General features: G+C 41.2%; 1 protein-coding gene across 3 annotated transcripts in view; it reads right to left on the bottom strand.

The window, feature by feature from the left end:
- Positions 1 to 18,490, bottom strand: part of LOC118514517 (netrin receptor UNC5C-like) — a 58,569-nt gene that overhangs the window by 17,190 nt on the left and 22,889 nt on the right. For 2 of the 3 annotated variants that reach the window (XM_036061481.1, XM_036061482.1), the window contains exons 6-9: positions 17,058 to 17,228; positions 16,827 to 16,868; positions 16,323 to 16,580; positions 3,973 to 4,098 (exon numbers count right to left, since the gene is read on the bottom strand). In XM_036061481.1, coding sequence (XP_035917374.1) covers positions 3,973 to 4,098; positions 16,323 to 16,580; positions 16,827 to 16,868; positions 17,058 to 17,228 — 597 coding nt within the window. The remainder of the gene's footprint in view (positions 1 to 3,972; positions 4,099 to 16,322; positions 16,581 to 16,826; positions 16,869 to 17,057; positions 17,229 to 18,490) is intronic. The other variant, XM_036061483.1, reaches the window with a different exon arrangement.

Raw genomic sequence — 18,490 nt, 5'->3', positions numbered from 1 at the left:
ACAATTAAAGGTATTTGTTTTCCCTGGCATCTGAATGCGTTTCCTTCCATAAAAATGGATGCTATTGCTTTATCAAATGGAAAACCCTGTATATTGTTTTCAACTTACTGTCACTCACATTTTTGTTCATCTCTACAAGTTTTTTTTTTAAATAATTGTACAGGGCCTCGAGAAATATTAAAAGGCAAATATTCGGGAAATGATAAAAACACTCGGGTTGAAATCAAAAATGGTTGAGAATACATCAAAAAATCGTGAGACGAAAGCAAATTTTTTAATTTATTTTGTTGTTTAATTTTACAACAAATTCAAGCCAAACGTTAAAGAAAAATTTAACAAGCGATAATAGAGTTATTTTTGGCCACCCTGGTTAATATGTTTTCGCTTTTCTAATCATAATTACCCCATAATATGCTATGCTATTTGCATTTTGGCAGTGATAACGGCCGTCAAATCCCATCAAGACCGGCTTCCCGTACGCAAGACTTTTACTAGATTCCTTCGGGTAAAATCCAGTCACAGACTGCCAGAAATGGCAGGCCGAGTCCGCTCAAGGTCTGTAGTGCCAAGGAGAAGAAATTTGTTTAAAATGAAACTTTTGCATTTTTCTACCGAATACCACTGAAAGATGCTCGATGAACGAATTCTCCACACTCATCGTTTCATCAAGCCCGATAAACACAAGCTAACGCACTTATTGGTAACATGATAGGACATCATTTTTCAGTCACAAAACCTGTAAGACGTGGCTGTGAGACCGTGTGGCAGAAATAGATTCGTCTAGCAGTTTTTGGAAAGTTTTTTCGACAACTTTCAAACGATCATCAATCAATTGCCGCTTCTCCATTGGATACAAAATGGTCCTCTCGTCGTAGGTGTTAAAGACATTGACCCAACAAATGGTGATGGGGAGGGATTGGAGGGGGACTCGCTGCTGCCAAGAATCTGGTCCCATAAATATGTCGCCGTGCTGTACATGTCATACGCGTCATGCATACTGCTAACCCAGGTTAAACATTTCTATCACGCAGGGGTGGGTAACCATTCAATCGTTGTCAAAACGGTGATTAAAGACACCGTACACTCGAGATACAGTCTCCGATTAGGGGAACGGAAAAACCAAGCGATCTAACTGAGAAGGTTAATTTCTTCATTTTGTGCTCACTTTTCACTCAGCATAAGATGAGCAAAGAGGCAGTCATCGGCAGTAGGCGTCGAATGACTAATGAGCCATGCACGAGTAAGGTCACCGTGTCATGGGTAGAATGAAATCGAAAGACACTTTAACCAGGTTGAGCGAGCCATGCTATAGATTCGATCCGAAGACACAATCTTTAGAATAGTTTTCCCATTTTTTTGCACTTTTGGTCGAGAAGAAGAGACCACGTGAAAGCTTTTAAAAGCGGAGATTGAGATACGCAAAGGAAAACACATGTCGTAAATAAATCGATGACACTAATTTTACGTACGGCGAAGTGAACGAAACTGCTAATGGATTTTAATCAACGGTGAGCCGTTAAGTGATGATCAATTATGCTAATTTGATGTTGATTATTTTCAACTCAAGCCTGTTACCCCATTTGGCATCGACTTTTTCGTCGGCAAGAGCAAACAGTCGTCGGTTGTTATTAGTTTTATGGCATTTAACAATTTGTCGTGTGTTAGACACCTGTTTGAAAGCAAGTTGCTCTTCTCGGGGGATGGATGGATTGAGAAGAGCCTGTTGGTATTTGTTTAATACGATTATTTTGCTTTCTATTCAACGATGTTCAGAAAAAGGCAAACAAGGGAAAGAAAAGCACCAGAAAGATAACATTGAGTGATAGTTAGAACTTAAGCATGTTGCCGTTTAATGACACTAGAATATGCAAAAATGCAAACTCGTAGCGCTGTTCATGCCTGACAGAACCTGTTCTGGGGATTAACTCGTGTAATTGAAAAGTGATTTCGATTTCAAATTCATCTAATGTAAATGAAACACTGCTGAAGTACGTACTGCAACGCGGACTTCACTTGGCATTGAGTATTATTGAGCACTTTTCATTATATATTCATAGAGAGAGAATATGTTGCATTCTACGCTTCAAGACACTTGAAGGCATGTCCGTTAGGCATCGCTCGTTGCCTTGAATACGAATTAAAACTAAACGATTCGTCTATAAATCATGATGAACGGTTGGCTTCTAGTTATTGAAATCAGTATTGGGTACACTATTCAAATGACCATTATTATTTATGCAAACAGTGTCTGGCTAGAAAGTTTGATGAATTGTGAACTTGAAAGATAGATAATTAAAAATCAATATCTTGGAGCAAGTTTTTATAAGAGATGGACAAATAGATACTGTCGAACGGGTGGCTCTCAACGTTATCACGTGCTGCATTTATATGTCCGTGTGTCATGTTTTTAGGGGAACGTTGATAGAATTATTTACGAACTATTTACCAGACGATCAAACCGAATCACTCTAATGTCAGTTATTGCTTTTCAAATAACGAAGGATTGAATTCCCGTCAGAATTCTATTTTGTGTGTTGGTTTTACTAAAAAAAAAACACAAACACACACATGTCGTGTCAATAAATGCATTCATCGTGAACGGCTAGCGGGAATGCTATTGAGCAATCGCTCGTAAAACCAAACTAACCGCGCTAACCGATAGACTTCCAGACGGTAACTATGCGCTATGGTGCATTCATTTACACAATCTCCACGGCGCTGCCCAAAGTGCTTGGTGCAGACACTGTTAACCGCAGCCGCACCAGTAAGCGGCAGTCTTCGGTTGGCTAAAAAAAGAACCGTTTAGCGCCCGTAGTGTGAGCAAAACTAACGAAATGGCAGCGGCAAAATGTGTTGAAGGAATTATGTTTACAAACGAGTTTATGAGCGTTAGTTTTTAATGCAGTTCCATGTAACAGTTCCTACTTGCACGGTCGGCTCGAGCAGCGTAGCGGTGCATAGCAAGTGGCAGTGAGTGTGCGAGAGTGGTTGTCAGAGTCTTATGGGCAGGCAGTTGGATGTTGAGAATGGTGGGAACGATCTATACCCTTTCTATATCAGACTGTTACAAAATAAACTGACGGATGGCAATTCTGCCTAAGGATGACAGCCGAAACGTTTTCTTCAAGTTGCACATTTGAAGTACGTTTTTAAAGTTGAAGTACAATCAATCGTAACCCGATGTCTACGAAAGTGATTGAAGATATTTCATCACACAATCATCATTTTTACCGCAATCGTTAAGCTGCTTTACATTTTTACGCAACGCTTAACATAAACAACGAACCGTTCCGCCCTTTTTCTTCTCAATCAGCATATGCTACAGCGCCGTAGCATCCCGAAGGTTACCCCGGATTGGATTTCTCAATCAATGATTTGCTGACCGTTGAAAACGATTGATTTGCAGTGGGTGAGATACCGCGGCAAGGTCTTGTAAATCGTTACGGTCCGAGTGCACGTCCAGCTGTTTTATGTGATGTTAGCACAAGACGCGGAATGCCTTTCGATCCAGAAAAGGGAGTGAAATAAACCAGCCAGCCATCATCGCTGACTTCAATTTTACTAACTGTTAGCCTACGAGCGATATTTTGCAGACCTTTCACTTGGCATTCCCATCAATTAGCAAAAGCATCCCACCACCGATCGATTGATTAATATGCGTATGCAAGGGGTGCTGCTTTGTGCTAATGTTCCCGGATGAGTCGCTCCCCGGTGGTGATTGTTTGTAATTTGCTTCCCACAAGCCGCACAAAAAAAAAAAAAACGGACCAGAATGTATCAATTTAAATGCCATTTGAAGGTGCACACACTTTCTCCAATTGAATGGCAGCACTACGGCTTGTCAATTACGATTGGTCACTGTGACGATGATTTGCTTTCTGCGGGTTTGGTGATGCAGACTGATGGCGAGTAAGTGAGCGCAATAAAGCAAAAAACGGGTGGATTGTGCTGAGTTCATCTGCTTCGACTTACCTGAACGAGCCAAATTGTACGCTGGAATGGTTTTCTTCCTTCGGATGAGCCGGAACAGGGCAAAAAATAGTCCTAAGCACAGTGCGGCGATCAGGGTAACCCACAGGTACATGGACCAGCTCGAATCTGCAAGGAAAAAGACAATGGAAATGAAATGGTACGAGCATTAGTAGCATGTTCTGCACTTGGGTGCTTTAAATAGGGTACCCAATTATTCATGAACAATCAAATAAACTAGGAGCTACCGAGCTTTCGTTTCACATAAAATGACCCGACCGATGAAGCTTCCGTTTCTCTCGTGCGAGTATATAAAATATGTGTCAAGCATGTGCAGCTTCAAGCTGTCATTGTCGCTGGCCTGACTTTTCATTAATTACTCTCCGTTCTGTTTCCTTTTATAAAAATGTTTCCTTTTCTATGAAGTTCAGCGGCAAGGAAATTGCACCGGCAATACGATCACGAGAAAAAAAAGTCATTCAGTTTCCCCGCTGAACGCTGTAGCTGCAGGAAGTCGAGTCATAACCAGAAGATACAGTGAAAATGAGCAGGTATAACGAATCTATGCTGTGACTTCTTTATAGTACTATCGTATAAGGGCAATTAAAATGGAACCGGGAGAAGGACCCGGGGAAAGTTGCTGGATACAATAGCTATCAACAGAGCCACAGTGTGTGACAACGTTATGGCATCGCCATAAGAAGCTAACCCGTAGGAAGCAAGCTGTCAGTGGAAGTATCATTTGCTTCCTTCCTCTAACATGATTCAATTTTAAGAGTAAAACTCTTCTTTCGGTACTACAACCAGAAACTTGAGTTACCTTCTTGCGACTTCTTGGGTTTGATGAAACCTGCGTACGGGGTGATGCTCCATTTGCGATTCAACACCCGGTCCTGTCGTTTAGAAGGCTTGCCCCACGGACCCTCCTGAGTTATATCAGTTCTTTATGAAATAATCATAGTGTGACGTGGAAACAAAAACTAACAACAAGTTGCTAAAGAATCGATTGCTTTAGCACCTAATAATCCGTCTACGTTAAATATAGGTCTTAAAATGAACGTCTTATCACCAGAAAAAATTAAACTCGAAGAGTAATAGGATTTTTGATAGGGTGTTTTTGAATAGATTGCTACACATTCGTATTGACAGATGACTTATGGACTATGTTATGTCAGTAAACTGTGTGATTTTGATTGACTGGAAGTAGTCGTAGAACAGAGAGCTAAGTATTGTGTCGTTTAAGCGACAGAGAATATGAAGTCGTGGATCAGTGGGTTTGTATACGACAAATCCCTCTGACAGATAGACAGATTACTAGAATATTTGAAAATCATACAGCAAATGGTTCTAGTAAACATCAGCGTAGAATATGCCTTTTGTTCAACTAACAGAGCATATTTAAAGAGGTAGGTGGTAGAACTTGGTTTTTCTTATTTGGCTCTACAACTTCGAAAGATCTTGCTGGCTCTCCCTGACTTGATTTTACACGTAGCTGGATAGTCAGTCCTGTGAACGGGGAGGCGGTTCAGACAGGATTTGAACTCCGGTCCTGCCGTGTGAAGACCGGCGCCTCTATCGCTTCTGCCACCAGATCGCTCGAGTATGATACACGAATATGGTAAAGTTGTACATAATTAATATCTTCTGAGCTTAACGACCCCTTATCTGACTTATTGATACCACGTAGTTGGAAAGTCAGTCCTCACTACTATTCGTCTCTACCACCTGGATAGTGCTGGTTTTCAAGTTCCCAATTTGTTTCTACGCGTCTTTTATAAGCCTCTCAAACGTTATGCTTTGAGCTATAACACTCCTGTAAAGATTTCATCACCTGTGTTTGGTAGAATATTGAATACAAAAATCCATACATCAAACAGTTTTCTTCTCCGCATGTCTAACTATCCATCGAGAAGCTGCGGGAGGGCACGATTCACTAGAATATTGGCTCACCCCCGAAGGGCGTACGACTATGCAACGCATTTAACCCACGAAAACGACGGCTCTCGCGATGATTTTGAGCATGTTTTATCAGATTCTTAAATCATCCAACGGTGGCACGGAGTGTGCACAAGTTGTGAAAGGTCGCTCACGGTGTGGCCCATCGGTTGTTTCCCGACGGTGTTTCTCTCCACGGCCACTGGAGGCTTGGCATCCGAGATGCCGCATAGTTCTGAAACGTGCCACGGCATTAGCCATTCGAAGTCGGTCAATGTGCTCAGCCGCAGACAGTTTTCAACGGTAATAAACAATAATAGACTGTTACCTGTCTCGTTAATACCTGTGTCGATTGATTAAACGGTTGAGATTAAATTATTTCGCTGAAGGTTGGGTGCGCAAGTTTTCGAGAGGCTCCTAGCTCACGGTGGTTCCACCGCCTGTGCCTATATCGGCTAGCAGTAGTACCGTTTGTTTTTCGTGGATCCGTTCGCCGACAAACGGGGGCCCCGGGGCTCGTAAATCAGCTGTTTCTTCTTGCCATCGGGCATGGAGAATGATGTGTTCGCGTTTTGCTGAACAACCACCGGTGCAGGTAATTTAGTCCCAGCTGGACGTCTTGAGACACGACAAAACAAGGAAAGGGGTTGTACAAGCTGATCAACGTGGAACAATTTTGGAAACGCTGGAGACCTTACGCCGAAACCCTAATCGATTCGGAGTGGTCAATGATGAATGTGGATTAATAATAGGTTCCCTCAATCTCGATGGATGGATGGGGTGGTTGTTTCGGGTGTTTGGTCATTGGTGTATCAACCCACAGAACTGTTTGGCGTATAAAAATTAAAGCTACATTTTAAAGCAAACGATGATGACAGTGTAGTAGTATATTACAAGCATTTTCTAGTCATTACATGACATTTTACCAGTTCAAACTGTGAGCAAATACATCGTAAAATATGTTGTAAATAAAATTTAAATATTCGGGACTGATTTTAATCTTTATTGTGATCCGATTTTACAGATGAATCGTAAATTGCTTAGTGGACAATGTGTCGTGATTTTCTACGTTAAGTTTATTGCTTGTTGTTTTGTTGATTACTCTATACTTATCACATTGTATAGTTCTGTGAATTTTTATAAACTTCAACTTCAAGTCCAGAGTCAGGCGAAACCACCAACAAAAAGTATCAATATTTGTGCATTATCGAACATTTTACATATGCACTATGGGATGTTGTTGAACGCTCTGTTTGCATATAGCCCATGGAATTGGCTTAATTTTATTATGTATCACATTTTTTAGGGGTTCGCCTGCTTTCTGTTTTCGGTTCGGACATTCGGATATCAGTGCGTAAAATTTTATTGCTCTGCCGAGTCGACGAGGATAAATTGCATCGGAACCACCGGACCTAAGCCAAATATCGCTTGGACAGTGAGGTACATGATTGAAAACACAAACATACCCGTCGCCTCTGATAACGCAATTATTGTCAAATGATGAGGGTTCAGCGAAAGCCAGGACATAAATTGGCACAATGCCATAAATGCTGTGTGCGTGTGATGGTGAACGTGTTGATCTCGGTCGTGGGGGTGATTTTACATCCAACTCAATTAAGGTTTGTCAATATTGGTATCATTCTGTGCTGAACTCATTTACGCTTTTTAATGGATTTGTTGCAAGGACGAGGACGTTGAACCAGCATCAACATGATCGAACACACGATAAATTAGGACAAGCGTCGGTCACTTTCGGTCACAGAGGGCACAGAGATAGTGTGTGAGAGAGAGATAGGCAACATGACCATCGGCTGAATATGCAATCGGAGAAAAGCGCTAGTAGCTTTCGAACCGCATGCGGTAAACATGATGATCTGGGTGGGCTTGTTGTTTTCCACATGTACTGGTAAATGCAATCATGAACACTCGACCAAACATAATAACGTTATTGATATTGATGATCCATTCGCTAAATGACAGTGACAGATGCAGTCCTAGGATGCAGTCACTGCAGCAGAACAGCATTTCAAATTTGTCCCGAAAACCATGTTCATTAACTATATTTGCGATAGTAATTACTAGGCAAATTTGTGCAATCGATGTAAAATTTAAAATATAAGATGGGAGCTACTAAAACTCAGCTCAGATCAGCTATTACAAAAATGATTTGTGTTTATTTCAAAAGAGAAACAATATCCATAGAATCATACTCAATTATGTTCAATAAGAGCTGCATATAAAGCGCTGTATAAATAAATTTTAAAATTTATTCGTTTTGGATGATAAATTTTCAAGCAAATCCGCTAGTGTCGCAGCATGATGCTACCCAAAAATCAAAGGAATGTCGCTCAAGTATCGTGACATTAAAACGACACGTGCGCAACGCAAGTCAACCATGGTAGACGTACGTATAATTCCGTCGCTGGGCTTGGGCGGCTTGGTATTTTATGCTGGGAAATTACAAGAGCACAAATTATATGACTCAGATACGAAAAGGGAGCATGAGACAAAATGCTTCCTTGATGTTTTGGGAAAACGCAATCAGAGTGTGGCAACCCTAATTAGATCTAGTATATAATTTAACTGTTCTTTCGCTGGCTTTGAATTGGCAGTTGTTGTTCAGCTACAATCTGCATTCATATCTAATGCCGTGTTGTTCAGCGTATCACTGTGCCTAGTCGCGGTGTTTACTAAGTCGTATTGACGAAAGTGATAGCAGTTGTGTACACTAAAATTTCCTTACTTTTGTTTTGGTTTAGCATTGTGTTGTTACTGTTTGGCCAAAATGACTAATGTGATCTGACAGAGCGTGGGCTTTAAGCTTAGTGAGTTATAACAATCGCTTTGTATAAGATTAGTCAATTTTATTGTTGATGTTTAATATTTAGATATGGGTCGGTGTGGTGGTCGAAGCGATAGTGGCACTAGTCTTCATATATCCGGGCTGGAGATCAAATCCGTATGCAGGACTGACTATTCAGCTACCGGTAAAATCGAGTCAAGGATGACAATGGCAGATCGAACCCTTTCGAGGTTGTGGTGCCAAGGAAGAAGGAAAATAGATGGTTGTATTATAACTGTTTGTTACATCACTTACAGTGTCGGACAATAGAATAAGACCACTTATACATCCGATTTTCAAACCTCTACTTCCGTTACTTCAAAAAGGTATAATCAAACCAAAATTTAGAACAAGCATCCACAATACCCTTATTTTCATATCATTTTTCCCCAAAAATTAACAAATGATTGAGTAAGAAAAACATAATGTAAAAAACTGACGATGAAAAAATCTAACATTTGAATAACAAAACTAGACCGTGTTCAAGTTGAAAAATAAAAACAGAAGAAAACTGTAAAAAAAAGTTGGATTTTTAAATTTTATGAATATTTTTATTTTATTGTATAATATGTTTTGGTCATATTTTGGTGTTTATGACAAAACTTTAGTCAGAATAGATTTCTCGATTGATCTTATGATAAGATCGTTCACCCTTTATATAAAAAATATAACAAAAAAATAGCTAAGACGACGTATTGAAAATCGGTATCATTAACATCATTATTAGTATTATACAAAAAATATGTGCACACAAGAAAATAGGTCAAGATAAGTCTACCACTGTAAGGAGCATATGTAAAAATACACTCCTTCCTAGGAACAACTGAAATAATTTATTTGATTTGAACAGCCCAGTTTAAAATGTGCCACGCTATGTTGTCTCAGTAAATGGCTACAAATCCAGCTTTCTATCAAGCGCTGTCACGTCCCTGTACAATATGTGTCGCCTGGTAAGGTCTAGCCATTTTACTGGTTTTTTTCTTGGTCATTCGATATGCAGTTTATCTGCAACATAAACCGTTCGAGCGTTTTCAGGCCTTTCGGATAATCGTAATTTTTATGGAGTGTTATATGAGTTGTTTCATAAACGGTTACAAAGTAGAAAGTCGTCCATTGACATTGCTTGGGCGAGCATAAACAATTCCGGAATCGAAAACACCCACCACACTGTGCCCTGTTAAGTTATGCAGTATCTTAAAATTTGATACATTCGCTGATATCGCGATGAAGCGTGAGCATAAACATCAATAAAACTTCATTTAATGCGCCAGTGTGGTGGGTGCGGCTGGCTGGCTGGCTGGTACAGTGGATTGAACGTAAATTTTGTGTCCAAAAAGGAATAAAACCCTCGTACTATTAAAACCGAAACTGCCGTAAGCTGCGCGCGGCACGGTCAGCGAATGGATGGAAACGGTTTGATCGGTGTGAAATATCTAAACGACGCAAATAGTATAATTAATCATGTGTTCAGGCAGGCTAGGCTTAGTGTTGCATTTGTTGGACCCAAGAACAGATCGGATTACAACCATCGTTGGGAATTTGGAGTAGATTATGCTGGCTCACCCACTGATTTTTTATTGTCTGTTTTGCCCTTAGAAAAGGCAGCAAAGTGTGTGAAATTATGGGCCAAAAGACTTGCGTAACGCTTTGTTTAAGTGTACAACACTCTAAGGAACTCTCTCAAATGGAGTAAATGTAGGAAATATAAGTAAAAATCCAACATATTTTCGTGCAATTATAACAAATAGGAATCAAAACGAAGGATAAAAAAATAATAGGTTAAAATAATAAAGGTTTGGATTAAAGAAATAAATTGATTGATCAAATCACTTTGCAGTTGGAAGCGATTCACAGAAAGCGTAACACCTACAAATAAACTGAAACTATTTCTGGTTCCTTTGAGAAACAGCCACTTTAATCCACCTTACCGATACTTCACTAAACCTGAATCCGGGCACAACTAATAGAAAATATTTACTGGCGTTCGGTGATTACGAGGAGATTAACACAAAAACTTTAAACTAAACTCGGCCCTTAACGTCTCAGTGAACCCGGTTTCGATACAGCTACTATGGTTCGAACTAGCTGAGCTGCCCACGTACGGTCCAATCAAGTTTGTAAGCAACCTGCCCGAAACGGTGTCAGTCGTAATTGGTGCCTCGTGGGCGTATCTGCGGCGGAGGATTAGGTTAATTAAAATTATGGAAATGTATTCTCATTTCATCCCTACGAAGCGCTGTTGCATCCCGTGAACTGCTCTCGCTGATTGCATCCATCCAATCGGTGTGACGTTCGTTGGACTCTCGGAAGCGGTGGAACGATGCATAGGCCATCTCCACCTTCATCGCGGTAGCGTGTTTTGAACCGAGTCTAATCAGCACAGAATCGCTCGATTTCATTCCCGATTGACTGGATCCGGATCGGACACCATCCTGGTACTCCGGCATAAAAACGGGAGCATGCTAGATGATCGAAGACCATGGTCGTGGCAGCTAGCACACGGGGACCATAGCGTGGTGCAGTTTAAGTAGCATCACGTGTGGAGTAGCATCAGCAGCAGTGGGAGCGAAGCTAATTTATGGCTTCCCGGTTTGGGACATATAAAACTGACAAAGCATCAACTTTTAACGATGATGAATGCAGAATGCCAGGTGTTGACTAATGTGCATATGATCGACACAGCGAGTAAACGTTACCAAGAGTCGCTACTCCTTAGGTAAGAAAATATCTTTGAAAGGAGAAAGTCATCGGAAAGGTAGCTTCTTACGAATCGTGTGACAAATGGAACTGTTTAATTCACTTGCATCGATGCATCAGTCAGTAGTAATGCACATTTTCGGACATGCAATAGTGGCCGTCGATTCTGTGGCGACACTAATGGGACTTCGTTGTCGTAATTTGGCTTCCAGCTCGTTGGACATTTTGGAGGGCCAATGTTCGCTGTCAGTCTACTGATGGGTTGAAGATAAGATAAGTCTCCATCTGGTATTTTGTGTCCTTTCTCTGCGCGCTTACAATCTTCGGCAGGTCTCTTCTTCTTCGAATATCGAATGTGGTTCGCCCTTTTGCGGCTGTTATCTGCGCGCGGGCAAATGGGCGAGCATCATCAGCGGAAAAAAAGGTTGAAGGCATACGGCCGCCATTAATGGTATGGTTGATAGTTTGCTTTGATGAAAATGTTATCATTTTATGATAATCGTTGGTCTTCCACATTGCGCACGTTTTGTTGTTGATACTGCTTTTTTTATTCATTTATGAAACATATCAAATGGTGTCATTCGAGATAGCAACGGAAAGGGTCATCCAAGGGCCAGCATTTGTGTCACTTTGGGCACAAAACCCCTATTTTTAGTATATTTGGTTCGTGGAGCATCTAAGCTTAGGTTTGGAAAGTAGCATAATGTAGGTATAATTATTTGACGCCTTTCAAAACTATTATCATTGAAATTGTTAAATTGTGCTTTTTTCAATCAATAAAGTCTTTTGTATTAGCAATCGCCTACGAATGAGCTGAATACGAGGCACAAGCAATGTCATTGGAAAAGGTAGTACTTAAACGACTCGCAAGTTTTTTCAATAAATGACAATGACACAGAAGCAGACATCTTTCCACTTCCCGGTGGAAGTGTTGTACAGATCGATGCGCTGTACGGAATGCTCAACCATGCATTTTTTCTTTACCGTACACTAGAATTTTCTTTGTTCCCTGTGGCACGACACTTTTGCTTTGTGACATTGATGAACGCTTGACTTCCACACAGACACTTCATCATCAATTTCTTGTTGTTGAAATTTCACCGATAATTAATGATGTCGTCTCGGTTGACGACATACGAACAAGAGAAATAGACATCTTCCGCTGTTAGCGGTTTCCAATGTAGCGATGATGGAGTGGAAAACGAATTCTAAACTTAGGCGCGCTCTCACAAACCATCGACCGGGTAAGTTTTGCTGTGTAAATCATCGTCAGCAATTAATGTTGTGCGTTGGACCGGTTGTTCTGTGATTTCGTCGGTTCATCATTTGGTTCAAATTTGTTTGGTCGAGGTGTCCGGTATCCTGGTGCATTAGTTTATGAAACCACGGTGAAACAATTTTCAAGAAAGAAGCGATGTTTTGACTGCAGGAGGACTGCAGTGACACCGTAGCATTTCCGATGCAATGACTGAGACGATGCTCGTTCCAATTGCTTGTGATGATTTGAAGAATTTTCCCTTCTTTTCAGTGACACAGGCTGAGTTTTGCTTGTTAGAGCGCCTTGAAATGATCAGTATGTGTCTTGTAAACCAGTCGTTTAGCTCAACTGCTGCTTGCCGATGGTGTGTGTTTGTTTATTATTGCCACTTTCTGTGTGTTTTGAATAGGAATGCTGCACTTCATCCATCAATTCTGGGGAGGTAGCTATTGGAATAAAGGATGAGTTTATGCAGTTTATGTACGTAAGTGTGTCGGAGTAATAGAAGGGGATGTGTTTTTATCTATGTAGCTAGTAGATAGACTTTAAGTTTTATTTTGGTCTGATCGTTGTGCTGTGCATATTTAATTATAAAAATGTATTGCATTATGACAATTTTCAACAAGCCAACAACTAATTGTCTTCGTTGGCTACAGCCTCCAGAGGTCTTGGCTTGTCGTTACCGACTTTCCCGTAGCTGGATAGTTTTCCCGTAGGTGTATAATCAATCCTCAGTACGGGAGACGGTCCGGATGGGATTTGAACCCCGGCATAGCGTATGACAAGCGGCATATATCATATATTCAATATATCAGGTTTAATTCAGTACTATTTGTTGAGACGTTGCTAAATAAAGTAAACAAAATTCAAAATATAATTAATTTCATAGTGTTTAAAAAAATAAAAAATAAACAATTTGTTGCTGTCCGTCGGGTCGGTGAAATAGTTTAGGCGCTAATAAATGTCTCCAACTCTCATCTAGTTTGGGTTCAATTCTTTATTCTATTATGCGGATGACTCAACTCGCCGATAGTTAGTTATGGCCATGGTAACCCAAGACCGACCGACAAAGGTTGCTTGGAGCCGAACAAGAGGAAGCTGACGGATATCTGCTTCGTCTCCAGTGTTTGACCAGGCACAACTCCGAAAGTTTCTTAAATTGAATTTATATCCTACACCATATGATGTCGGCCAAGCAAATGCACTTACGAATGGCAGGTTGATCGAGCATCTGGTGTTTTCTCCCCACCGAAAGCATTGTAACCGGCAACATCAAAGTTAAAGGGGAGGATCAGTCGTACCCCATTTTGAGCCGTCTTTAGCACAGTGATGCATACCAGATACAACAATGTACCGACATTATGCTGCAATATGTAAGTGGCTGCGGACGAACGCTGGCGCCTCCGAAGTTATGAGGGGTGCAGTGAGCCGAATGGAGCAGACGAAGTTCAAACTGAAGCTACTCCAAAGTTGGTCGGCCACTTTGTAGTGGTGCTATGGGGTTTGGGGCGGGCAGAATGAGTTGAGTTGGAAAATCGAATTTGAGTGGAGTTCGATGCATTTTCAGACCAATAAATAAACTCATTTTCACGTCGTTTAGAGTTTTAACGAACACTTCTCGGTGTAAGGGGATTAAGAAAGTCATACGAGCTGGATCAGTTAAGCCTTGCCGCTCTACTGAGTTAGAACAGAATGCTGTAGTAGGTTCAACGTTATATACAATTAAAGGCAAGTTTTTGGGTGAAGCCTAATAATGTGCTGTACTTTCGTTGGTTAAGATAAAAGATGCTGAGAGATAGCATCCTTTAAGATGTGTTATGGTCGTCGCATGAGCCGCGAGAATGTCTTCACCGTTGTTAGTGTCACGGTTTAATGCATTACAAATGTAAGCAAAAGAAAGCACGTTACATTTATCATCAACAAAGGCTCAACAAACACTTGCGACCGCCCGAATACCGTAGCCCGAGAAATGTGTGCCATCTTGTATGATTTGTCTTACGGCCGGTTTTATAGCGCTCGTCCTTGCCTCAGTTTTTCGCTGCGCCGTTGTTTTACGTCCTTGTGCAAATACGTTAACCAAATTTATGATTCCATTACCGATAAAAAATTACCACCATTCACGCACCGAAAAACGCGCCTGATCTATCCTTTATCAAATAGGACAGGGATCGACAGCGTGCAGAAAGGAAATGGCGCACCGAAGCTGCTTCTGTTCGCATCATTAATTATGTTTCACCCTCTGTCAGTGGCGTTATTTTCACGTGGACTTTTCCACTGAAGATGATGGGCTGTTAATTTGGCATAATGAATCACGGATGGAAATCCATAAATGGTGTCTGTCGGTGGATGGCACAGGTTGCGGAAGGTTGCCGTGCGGTCGAACGCAAAGTAAATACGCCGATGAAACAATCCCTAATCCCTGGCGTATTTTGGGTGGTAAATTTGAACTCAATGCTTGTGTAGGACACCGTTCCTCTTATCGGATAGTTGCCGGTGTTGAATCGTTACGCATAGTCCTCGCACACGCAGTGCCTTATTAGTTTCTGCTCGAAAGATCCTCAGATTCTTTAATATTTCAATTGCTTAAAGCACACCAAAAGTGTGGTGTTGTCTTGCTCGTGCTTCGTGATCTGGACACCATGCTGTGAGAGAAAATTGAATTATGATAGACCTGGGTTAACATGATTTATGTCGTACCTTTTCCCGGGATTTATGTTGTGCACGGAGTGCCGAAGCATCGAGCCAACAGGGGCAAATGTATCCTGCTGCGTCCCTTTAAATATAATTGAAAGCGCCTGAGCGAGCCGGCTACTTGAGGTGACTTTGGTTTTTGCACTTGGCAGCAAAAGGTGCTAAAAACCGCTGCTGCCCTCCTCTAGCCGTCTATCAGCCACTTGAACACTGTTTGTGCCATCGGTGCCAGCTTATTTTGCCGGGAGTTGTTTCATTAAAGCGAGAACAAGCACAAAACGCTTTTTAAAAAATATCCTTTGTGACCGTATTTTGCAGATGTCATCCCAATCCTAACAATCTGAATCGTGACATTTTCCTGCTTTCCTATCGTGTCTTCCAATCACTTCCAGCAAACGACAATGTATTTGATAATCTCATTAGCGAGTCCGACAGCCATGGGATGTGCAATCTTTCCGGTGCTATGTTTCGCAGAACATGAGGAATTGTCGTAGGAGGCGTCTTTTTTCGGGTCCAGATTTTCATTCGTTAGGGATGAGCACGTGCCTTCTCGAATAACAGCGCAAGCGAAGTAGGTTAAAAAAGCGATGGTGTGAGGTAAAATTTTTCGCTTCGCATCGAGTGCACGATCCTGCTGTTGACGAGAAGAGTCAACGGCGACGGTATTCCCAAAACAGTAGCAGGACAGACTGGTGGATTAATTATTTACGATAAAGATTAAAATGTAATTTAGATGGTCAAGCAGATTTTTACGTCAATTATAGAGTATAAAAAAGATCGAATAACGTAAAAAGGCCAAATCACATAATAATATCGAAAAAAAAAATCCACTGCTTGGGTTTTTATGGGACATCCGCCTTTAATGCATCTAAAATACTCATAAACTTTCAACGAGCCAGTTGGTGCTAGAAGGATCATTTGAGGACTCACCGTGTGCCGTGTAGTTACACAATCCACCGGTGCATTTGATGGATTGTTGACTTTTGCCAACGCAGCTGACGATGGTGCCACCGCTATCGATTGCGAATGCTTGTGCAGAGGAACTGTTGGCAACTAAGGCGGCCGTGGCCACTGAAACACTTCCGGCGGAAGCCATTTGAGCTGAGCTGCCGACACACGATCGCTGCCGAATCTGGGTGCAGTCTGGGCCACACTCACTCCATTCGGACCAGCTTGACCAACGGCCGGCTGTAAGAAGGATGAAAAAATACACAGTGAAATGAGATGGGGAATAAACATCATGGACATTATGACATCAATTATACGACATTTTACAAACATTTTTTGATAATAACTACACATAGTAGAAAGCGAGCATGCAACGATGAAGGGGTTTAAGGTGTTGTGAATATGAATAACATGTATGACAGCAATCAGTACTCAATAGTCATGCAAGATGCAGTATGAATTAGGATAATGGTTTGATGATCTTACCACTTAGATGATATCCATTTGGATTCACAATTTGGACATCGTCTACTCAATGAGGGTAGTTGGGATGTAAATATGGATTGGTGATAATAACATGAGTAAGTTGATGATTGAATTAATTAAGGGTTATAATTTAACAAACTTTAAGACGAAACAAAACTCAAAGAAAAATGCTAAATAGCTGTAAGCTAATGACTGTATTAAATTTTCTCTTAGGATCTAGTATGGACTTACCTGAGCAAGGAAGACAATCAGGAGTGGACTCCGTGCTCGCTCCTTTACACGATGCTCCATTGTTTATTGGTACAGGACTATTGCACACACGGGTACGTTTTTGGCCTTGTTTGGCATGACCGGGGCACTTGCAGTCCGTCCAAGGGCTCCACTGGCTCCAGCCTCCATCAACTTGATCATAAAGGAAAAATAGGCGGACATGTTTACATGAGTATAATTATAGATTATGTAATAAAAGGTCATGTATCTCGACTCATTCTTCAACTTGTAGATGATAGTATGCATTAAACTACAATTGATCAAATGTGTTTCTTTTGTGTGTTAACTTCTTCTTCTTATTTTCTTTCTTTGCCTAACGACCTCTTAGGTCATGCCTTGCCATTTCTAGCCTACTAGACTTATTGTTACCGCATATTTCGATAGTCATCCCTCACTATGGGGGAACGGCCCAGATGAGATTTGAAGCCGGCCCTGCCGTGTGAAGACCACTAGGCCACCCTGTTATGTTAACCTATATGTTAACTATAGGTGTAATAAAGAAGTGCTGAAAATATTTTAATTACAACTCACTTCTTTAACAGCTTACCAAACTTCCTAGCAATTGTACCCTCAGTCTGTAACACCTACTATTACACTGAGAAAATCAATACAAAGCGTCACGGTGCAGTACTTAGCGGAAATCTGCTGATGTTTGCAGGGGGAAATGTTTAAATTTATTCTTTTCCCAGTTAGGGAAATTTGGAAGACAATGAGATTCTGATGATGGAATAATGACATGTTTGATGTCAAGTATCTCAGCCCAGCCAACAGCACCGTGGGAAGGCTTTCAACGGTCGCATAATTTTCGGTAGCTATATTTACCGCTCGGCAGGAAGAAATTTATGCAGATCAATCATCAGCACATACAAATAACCCACATTTTTATGCGTATCCTATGCTTTGCCGTACACGAGGGAAGATAGGTCGCCGATTGTCGTCGACTGTGAGGACTCCCGCAGAAGAAGAGCGCTCGGTGAGAGTGTGGTACAAACACCAGGGCTGCTCTCAGCATTAAGTAACATAATTTAGTCTTGGAATTTCAAAAATATTCCCAAAAGAATTCTCGCCTGTCAGCTTGAGTGACGCCTGTCCATTAAGGGAGGGGGTCCCTTTAAAGAGCAGTTGTGTGCAGTCAACGCAAAAGGCTGATACAAATTGTAGGGGTGCATAATTTTGAACAAGACAACCAAATGAAGTTAGCATCGACAAGGACTGCCTCCTGAACGCTGAACAAGGACACGCACACACACACACAAACACTGGGAAGAACCGTTGACCTGTTTCTTGGCCTTAAGATGTTTCAATGCTGAGCACCCTTAAAACTTAAGGGTCCTGTTGGGAATATCCTTGCCTTTCCTTTGTATCGTTTTTGTTACAAAAATGACCAGATGACA

This window comes from Anopheles stephensi, chromosome 3, assembly GCF_013141755.1.
Source record: "Anopheles stephensi strain Indian chromosome 3, UCI_ANSTEP_V1.0, whole genome shotgun sequence".
In the NCBI taxonomy this organism is placed as follows: Eukaryota; Metazoa; Arthropoda; class Insecta; order Diptera; family Culicidae; genus Anopheles; species Anopheles stephensi.
This window is presented reverse-complemented; position numbering and strand designations above follow the sequence as displayed.